The following is a 9622-nucleotide window of genomic DNA, read 5'->3' on the forward strand; positions in this document are numbered from 1 at the left end:
TTGATAGTTTGAGTAGGTAGACTCCAAGGCTTTGATTATAAACACACACACACACACACACACACCCCTACACTTACACACACACAATCACAACAAAGGCATGTAACAAAAGAGCATTTCCCCCTCTCTTGCGCTACTTACACTACTACAGCAGCGGCTTTAGCTGGTGGAATGACAGGGGTGTGTGTAACTGGGTCACCCCCATAGGCACGTGGGAGAGAGGGGCAGGGGGTGGGTGGGAGATTCAGGGAAGTTGAAAGAGGTGCGCTGCACAGCCTGGCTGGCCCTGGACCCTCCATTTCTGAGATTAAACTTCCAGGTTTAGCTAAGGCGAGGAACTGGGGAGGGTGGGGAGGGAAGTTATGGGGGAAAGGAAGTGCTGCCATGCCAGGGGAAAGGTGACTGGTGGCTTAGGTGATTTCCTGCTGGAGAGCACAGGCTGGAGGAGAGGTGTGTGGCCCTAGTGGTCCATGCAGTGCCCCCCCCCCCCCCCCCAGCACACCTCCCACTCCCTCTCCTCCCTTCTTCTTTGCTCTGGAGGGGAGGTGGATTAGGGTCCTAATCCAGTAAGCAGGGTGGTGACAGGCATCACATGATGGATGCGGCTCTCCCCGCCCAAGCTACTGCCGAGAGAGTCCTAATCAAAAAACACTGCCCAACACACACACACACACACTGCGGCTGCCCTTTGCTTTTGCTGTAGCTCTTGGTAGGGGCAAAGGCCTCCTTGTTTCAGCGGGTTAGGGTCGAGATACGGATTACAACCAACACACCTGTTTTGTTCTTTCTTTTCTCTCTCTCCAGCAAGCATTCCTCCACTCCCCTTCTTTGTCAGGCTGTGCTGTTGGCCCCTCGACTGGAGGTGGGGCCCAAATATGGGGACCGATGAGTGATACACACGCGCCATTGTGGCTCCACAATAAGGCCCCGAAATAACTCCTGTAGGGGCCCCCCTCTGATGTTGGATATATATATGTGTGTGTGTGTGTGTGTGTTTATGTACTGTGTGTGTGTGTGTGTGTGAGAGTAAGAGAGAGAGAGAGAGAGAGAGAGAGTCTGTGTTGGAGGAGTCTGAAGACTGCCAGCGTGGGGGTCACCTTGCCACTTTGTCCGACTGCTTGTGTACCCCGAGTTTGGAATGGGAGGCATGGCCACTGAAGCAGACAGGGACAGCTGCAGATCACTCTCATGGAAACGCTTAGAGATTAGTGACATCCACAACCAAGACATTACACAGCTTTCACTTACCCAACACAAGGTCAATGTGTGCGTGTGTGTGTGTACTGTATGTGTGTGTGAGAGAGAGAGTGTTAAGAGCGTGAATAGAGGACAACCATACGAATCCTTGTCCTTGTTTGGTAGCAGCACACACACAGAGAGAAAGGCCCTGGTAATTATAAATGCGGCCGTTTGGTTGGACTAGGGGCAGATAAGTGGATGTTGGTGGGTGGCAGAGGCCTTACAGTGTGTTAGGGGGTGATAAGACCCGCGGGTGAGGAAGAGAAGAGGTACGGAAGGGAAGACAGACAGTTGACGTTGATCACACGCTCTGAGCCAGGTCGGTGTCATCCTCACAAGAAAGCCCACTTTGATGCAAACTAATGCAACAAAAGCCCCAAAAGAAAATAGTGCACACAAGCAGTACACACTAAAAATTCTCACTCAAACAACGCACACACAACCACAGACAGAGCACATCCCAACACGACTCTCTCTCTCTCTCTCTGACACACACACACACACACACACTTTCTCACACACACAAAAGAGACAGTGGCATCAAAGCTGACAGTCAGAAGCAGATGCTGAATCTTGGCTCTGCTCAGTCTGCAACCACTGCATCTCTTCTCTCCCGATGCTCAAAACTAATAGAGACACTGGCTATAAAGCCACGTGTTGTTGAGCTGTGGAGCGCCAGGCCAGGCTGTGCAAACACACACACACTGTGCTGAGCTGAGTGGAGAGGGAGGTAGATAAATCACCACGGTGAGGTGGATCCAGCATGTGCCCTGGAGCCGTGGCTGGAGTGTGTGTCCGGCCGCCTCCGTCTAGGGTGGTGCAGGCCAGACGGATTGTTCTCAGCGGACTGTTTATCGTCGTGCTGCTGCACTCACCTCCTTCATTGTTGCCTCCAACAGTCTTCCTTTTGAGAGCGTCATGTAGAGACATTAGAGCCAGTGTGTGTGTGTGTGTGTGTGTTAGTGTAGTTTGTATGGGAGTGTGCAAGTGAGTATGTGTGTGTGTGTCTGTGTCAGTGTAGTTTGTATGGGAGTGTGCAAGTGAGTATGTGTGTGTGTGGGTCTGTTGAGCACCTTTTCCTTTGTACAATGGGAGCATCCAGAGAGACATACCTACCCACTGAGGACAGCACTAGCAAACTGATGCAAGAAGCTACTGGGAAATTCCATTTACGCATGCACACTGACACACACACACACAGGATTAGACACACACATACATACAGAAACAAACAAACACACGGACGGTTATATTTCTATCAGCAGAGCGAAGTGATCACTGGCTCCAGTTGCTATTGTTTTATTGTGTGTGTGTGTGTGTGTGTGAGAGAGAGCAGAAGAGTGCAGAGCAGCCTACAGTAGCCAGTTCCTCCCTGACTTGGCACTTACATAATGGCTGACTCTGGATCTCTTTCTCTCTGTGTCTGTATGGGTATGTGTGTGTAAAGCCTATGGTACGGTCCCGCGTCTGCGTCCCGCGCACGCGGCACTGGTGAGCGCGTGGCGAGAATTGCGTCATTTTTACAGCATGCGTCGCGTCTCGACCGAAATTTAAGACCGTGCGTCAAAGTGACGCGTAGACTGCGCATGTGTGAAACGGAACTGCTGTAAACACTTCCCTCCAGTAGGTGGACCACATAGAAGAACAACACTTAAACCTAGAAACAAACCTAGACAGAAGAAGACTTGTTTGGTTACCATAACGACGATGGAACAGAGCGCCTGTCCTCAGCTTGCCTGGCTTTGAGTTACGTGAGACACCACGACATGGAGTCAACTTCGACCGATGTAAAGCCACAATCCACAGATACATTCTTTAACATTATATTTAACGGTCACTTTACCATCTATGGTGTAGAACCCAAAGTATTTCAAGACACCACATTTTAGATGAGTTGGGGACGTAATTATCTGTCTGCTGGCCGTTCTGTGCGTTACCTTTGATTGTCGAAACAGGGTGGCTGCATGGGCTCATTGTGGCTACTGGCTATTATATTGGCTTGATTTGGTCATGAGCCCTGGATCATATAGCACTGAAGAGATGGCAAACAATAAAATAAAACTAATCATAGACTGTAGAAATGCGCTACACAGCACTAAAAACCGAATAGTTTATTTATAGTTCGACTACGGATATTTCACGCCATGTTCAAATAAAAAGTGACAGCCCTACTCCTTGCATAGAGAGCTGACATGACTTCGGATTAAATGCATCTTTTAAAAATGAGCGTATGCTGAAATCAAATCGCGAAACCCAGAGCCATATAAAGGTATCTATCAAAGATTCTAGAACAGAGTTTTAGAATCTTTGGTATCTATCTACAACGCTCAGGCGAAACCCAGTAACACTTGCTGATCGAGATGCATTCTCGCCTGTTCCGTATATAATGCGTTATCAATAGTGATTATAATAATAAAGGGAATGTAGCCTACCTCTCCCAGGTGCAATCATTATCACCTAGCCTACTCCTGAACAATGCTGAACTCAAATCTCGAAACTCGCCTGTCAACACCAGATAATGCGTTATCATAATAATAATTGAAGTGGCTACCTCTCGCTCTAAATACACCCATTATCACAGTGAGACATTATACATTATGAACACAAATAGTTACTTCAAAACTTTTATTGACACGTCATATTTACAGGTTTTTGGTTCATACTTTTTGGTATGAGGCAGGTGTGAAGACTCAATACAAATTTAATTGAGGACATCTGTATGCACAACTCTTTCTTACCATGACACTGCTGTGTTTAGAAAAATGTCTTTACTTTGTATCGCACCAATATTGCTGCCCTCGCAGCACCGAGTCACTTAGCTATAGGCTAAGCTATAGCTATAGGCTAAGTAGCCTAATAAGCAAGTAGGCTAAGCTAGTCTCTCAGCTATACCAACAGGTGTGCTGTGTGTGTTCTGGTGGATGATAAATGGAGCAATGCGATGGGCCAGCTTATCAAACTTCCCAGCAGACAGGCGAACATACTCGTGGTGCTTTTTCCTTCATCAGCTCTTCCTTCGTTCAGTGCTCGCACATCCCAAGTTCTTCTTTTCTTCAGACGTTTCAGGCTTCTTTGGTGGTTGTGTCCTACTTTCAGGCTCGACGTACCGCCCCCAGTTGGTGGGGCAGAGTATCACAGTTAATCCGTAGTGCGCAGGCGCTAACCTTAACGATTTAACGCGCATTCAGGACAGCAGAAATTGGAGTATGCTTCACGTCCACGGCAAAAATGACGCACGTCTTGGACACGCGCAAATGTGACGCAGGACCATACCAGAGCCTTTAGTGTGTACGTGTCTGTGTATGTGCATTTGTGTGTGTGCGAAATGGTTCACTCCTGCCAGGTGACACAATAGCTCCCATCTTCTCATCCATCCTGCTGCTGTGATGACTCCCCACACAGACACACCCACATTCATTCTTCCCTCCCTATGGTCACTCCTGGTTTGTACACATCTTTCGTCTTCTCTCTCCTCTATTACTCTCCTTACTTCCCTCTCTCTCCTTCTCTCTGTGATGGGATTGTCTTCATCTCCTGTGATGGCTCACATGTGTGCTTTTAGGGGCTGGCTTTGTTCGCTGTGCTGCTGTCCGTGTGGAGGCCTTTGTTGGGCTGCCACAGCCATGACGGGACAGAAGAGATGCTCACAAGGATGCTCGTCAGCTCCCCAGGCCACTAATGCCAAATGAGTCACCTTCTACTTATGCATGTGTATGAGTGTGTGTGCAAGGGGGTGTTTGTGTGTGCGTGTATGTAAGGGATGCCTGTGTTGTGTTCGGGAGTGTGTGTGTGTCTGTGTGTGTATGTGTAAAGTGGGTGGGGTGGGGGCTACAAGGGTTTATCGCAGTCACACACATTCTGTAGAGGGCACAGCATGCTACGCTATTAATACCCCCTGTTCCGGCCGAGCGAATGGGATTCCGGAGCGTCAGGGTAAGGAGCGGTGGGCTCGGGAACGCGGTGCCGGTCTGGAGCGCCTCACCTTGCAGCTCCGACCATGATGCCAAGGATTAGGCCCTGGATGGGGGATTAGAGCAGGCAGTATGTGTGTGTGTGTACGCACGTGTATGTGTGTGTGTGTGTTTGTGTGTAGGTAAGGTGGGGGTACTCTTCCAGAAACACCCTCTGACAGGGAACACTTGAGGCCCCAGCGACACACCTAACAGTAACACACACTCACTCCTCTAGAGCTCTTTTAGCTACACACAAAATACACTGAACCCCACTCACATAAACAACACACACCCACATGCATGCACCTGCCTCATACATTTGCATATAACATATTACAAAGACATATACACACACCCTCATACATACACATTTTGCATGTGTGTTTCAGTATGAAACCAATGGTTCACCGAAAAGCCCATGGGTTAATCTGTTGGGTAACTTCAATTGTTCATTGTTTGGCTTCAAGGTTGAGTGAGTGCAAGTGTGTGTGTACATGTGTGTGTGAAGGTGGAAGGCAAGACAAAGACCACCCCCCCCCCCCCCCCCACACACACACACACAAACATACACACACAGGCACACAAACACACACACATTTGGCCACTTGTATGTGTGGAGGATGACTGGACCACACTGTACTGTAACTTAGGGGCTAGCGCTGGACTCGTGGGAAAAAGGTTTCATAGTTACACATTAATAAACCCAGCGTCAGCAGAGGCATCTGTGTTTGAGAGCTACCTGTAAAGCCAAATAGACCTTACTGGATCTTACAGAACAGACAAATTGTACTGCATGCAAAATGTGCAGGGGGAAATTGCAGGTACGGCAGGGAAATATTAAAAAGCAGTGATTTATCCCTGGCTTTGATGGAACATGAAGAGTCTTCCCACTCTTTCTTGCAGTGCCCAGAGAAAAACCTATGAAAAACTCCACATCATTGCTCAGAAGCAGGAGAAGACTCTGATGAGTGCTCTTGGGTAGGATGCTACCCTCCCACTAACACAAATCCAAAATCTATCTCTAACAAACACACACACACACCTTCACACATTACACATGAACATAAACACAAACACATGAAAACAGCTGTGAGACCAGGCATAAATAGGAGCAGCACTTTCATACCTTTGATTTAGGGCCCGGGACTATTTTGGTGAGGGCAAAACATCTCTTTAATCTCCTCAACACAAGTGTGGTATCATAAACACCCTTAGAGAGGGGTAGGAGGATCTGTGTGTGTAGGTGTTTGTGCGTGTGTGTACATGTGCGTGTGTGTGTGATATCAGTAAATGCTGTGATGGCGGGCAGGCCGATCGATGTGATCCTCTTGTTGCCCAGTGGGCACTGTAGCAGCAGCAGCGGCGGCGGCAGCGGCAAGAGCACAAGCAGAGGGCGAATCAAACAAATCCTCCAGAAAGGGCCCTGACTCCATTGAATCAGGGGAGAAGGGAGAAGAGGTGTTCCTCACACAGCCCTATCGCCCCAGCACCAGCTGCAGGGGAACAGGGGGAGCCAGCTTGGAACATGCATCTAGCAGCTTCACCCCACACACACACACAAACACACACACCCTTTGAGAAGGCAGGGGGAAGATAGAAAATAGCTTTGGACACAAAAAAGAAAAAGGTAAAGATACAAAAGAGCTATCTTTGATATATGCTATACTGCCCTGCTACTGTGTTTTGTGTGTGTGTTTGTTTGTATTTGTGTGTGCAGTGTGGCCCATTTCAGTTCCAGGATAGAGCGCTCAACTCATTTCATTTCATGCTGGGCTCTCCACACCAGTGTGCCTGTGTGTGGCTGATCAGACAAGCCCTCCTGCGACATCACACACACATGCACACACACACAGATGATGATCGTAAACACACATCTCAGGGTACACCACATGGGCATAAGAAACACACTTTATTTGCTCACGGTGCTGAGCACCAGGCTTGCGCTTAACCCTGCTTCTTACTTGAGTGCTGTGCTGTGAGTTCTAATGTGTGTGTGTGTGTGCGCACACACTCTCACCTGTGTCTGTATGAGTGTCTATGAGTGTCAACATTTTTATGTGTGCATGTGTGTGTGTGGATCAGTTTATGTGTGCATCACCATGTGTCTGTGTGTCACCATTATGTGCATGTGAGTATGTGAAGTGAGTATATGTGTGTGTGCATGCACATGTTTGTTTGTGTGTGTGAGTATATTTGCTTCACTGTGAATGTGTGTGAGAGAGAGTGTGTGAGGATGTGTGTATGGAAATGTGTGTATGTGTGTGTGTGTATTTGAGTGGAGCTCAGTTTGGAGTCTCTTGTCTCAGGAAAGTGCTTTTCTGCTTGTCAATCATCCAGTGTTCAGCGTCGTCAAGCAGCCTGTTCCACACCCTCATCCTATTCTTCACGCAAATTAGCCTCCATCATGTGACCTACTGATGTGTGTCAAACCACTAAGCCTGGCCCCTCTTCCCCTCTCCATCCCTCTCTCTGAGTCTGCCCACCTTTTTCTCTCTGCTGGATGGTGGTGTGTGGTGTAAATGTGTAAATGTGTGGAGTGTAAATGACATAAAATGGCCTGTGAAATGCCAGCTACATTTCCTCTGACTTTAGCAGTCTAAATGCTTATTATTAGTCTGAGGAAAAAAACTCTTCCTCAGTCTCTCTGTCTTTGCTGAGACAGTGAAGGCGTCAGCCCGACTGCAGCAGGGTGAAGAGGCTAGAGGCTTATTTGGGTGAGAGGTATCCGGCATGATCTATTTGGCTCTCGACCTCACCCTCTTGCTGTAGGTGTCTTTCAGAGTGGGAAGGGAGGCTCTGATGGTTCGCTCGGCTGTGCGCACCACCCTCTGCAGGGCATCCTGGTCTCGAACGGTACAATTCCCGTACCAGGCAGAGATGCATCCTGTGAAAATGTTCTCAACAGCTGAGGAGTAGAAGGTCCTCAGAATGGAGGGGGAGACCTTGAACTTCCTCAGCCACCAGAGGAAGTACAGCCACTGCCTGGATTTTGTTTGTGAGATGCTCTGTGTGCAGGGTCCAGATGAGGTCCTCAGTGAGGTGCACCCCAAGGTACTTAAAACTGGGGACCCTCTCCACAGGCTTTCCGGTGATGGTAAGTGGGCCCACTGCCCTGCTTCCTGTTGAAGTCCAACACCATTTCTTTCGTCTGGCTGGCATTTATGGCCAGGTTGTTGGTCTGACACCACAGTGCCAGGTCTTCCACTTGGTTCAGGTAGCCCTGCTCATTGTTCTCCGAGTTTGGACCTAGTACCACGGCGTCGTCTGCGAACTTGATGGAGGTTGAACTGCTGGAGGCTGTGCAGTCGTGTGTGTGGATGACGTAGAGCAGCGGGCTCAGGGCACACCCCTGGGGGGCGTCTGTGTTGAGTGTGCATATGTGTGAGTGTATGCGTACGTGCTGCGTTGTCAAATGTGTTTCGGTGTGTATGGGTCAGTGAGGCTGAGCGCTGGGGAAATAATCTCATCTTCTTCTCCAGCATCTCTGCCCAGGCAGTGGCAGAGCAAGTGGCAGTGGTGGCCAGAGAGAGGGGGGTGGGGGTGGTTGGATGTAGGGAGTGCCCCACAAGACATAACCCGGATTTGGGCTTGCAATGAGATGAGTGAGGAGGCTGAGTAGGGTGGCACACATGTATGGACCCTTTCAAGAGAGTTCCATTCTCAGCAGCATAGTTGGCCCCACAAGGCTTCCTTTTTAACATTCCATATGTTATCTTAATGCAGAGGAAGTAGATTGGGGCCCAAATAGAACGTTCAAGCATTGTTTTTGTTTTTATTGTTGAAAGGGTCTATAGAGAACTGTGTGTATGTGTGTGTGTGTATGTGTATTCGCACACATGAGCCCAGGACCATAAGTCTGAAGGGTTATGCTATAGAATCAGACTGTCCCCACTGTGTGTTTGCATATGTGTGTACATATGTATCAGCCAGTGTGTGTGTACACGTCTATGCATGTGTATGCACTGGTATCAATGAGTGTGTGTGCATACATGTGGGTGTGTATGTGTGCATCTATTAATGACAGGAACGTCTGTCTGTGTGTGTGCTTGTGTGTGTGTGTGTGTTATTTGCATATCTCTTGAACTGATTGTCCGACTGATTTCATACTGGTGTTTGTCTTCTCTATCATCAAGTTATTATTAGGGTAAACATAGCATCAACTCAAAACAGCTGTTAGGCCTACTGTTACAGGCAGGCTACACCGGGCATGTAACTGAAGCGTTCCGTTTGCTGCAAGAATTCTCAAAAAAATCTTGCGAGAATCGTGAAACATTACCTTGTCCGTAGATAAAGCTCTTTGGAGATAGTTTTTGCCCGTTGTTAATCCTTCACCTCAACAACAAAAACACTGTCATTGTGTACGGGGGGGGGGGGGGGGGGGTTTGAACGGACACTGCAGTGTATTTGAAATTGACATATGCGTGTGTGTG

The 9622-nt window shown here is 48.4% G+C and overlaps 1 protein-coding gene across 1 annotated transcript in view; it reads right to left on the reverse strand.

The window, feature by feature from the left end:
• The window catches only part of qkia (QKI, KH domain containing, RNA binding a), a 93441-nt gene that overhangs the window by 83718 nt on the left and 101 nt on the right, over positions 1-9622 (reverse strand). Inside the window, exons 2-3 of the mRNA XM_042073126.1 lie at positions 8301-8552; positions 7949-8097 (exon numbers count right to left, since the gene is read on the reverse strand). Of these exons, the coding sequence (XP_041929060.1) occupies positions 7949-8097; positions 8301-8552 (401 nt within the window). The remainder of the gene's footprint in view (positions 1-7948; positions 8098-8300; positions 8553-9622) is intronic.

The sequence above is a fragment of the Alosa sapidissima genome, chromosome 19, assembly GCF_018492685.1.
Source record: "Alosa sapidissima isolate fAloSap1 chromosome 19, fAloSap1.pri, whole genome shotgun sequence".
NCBI classification, from domain to species: Eukaryota; Metazoa; Chordata; class Actinopteri; order Clupeiformes; family Clupeidae; genus Alosa; species Alosa sapidissima.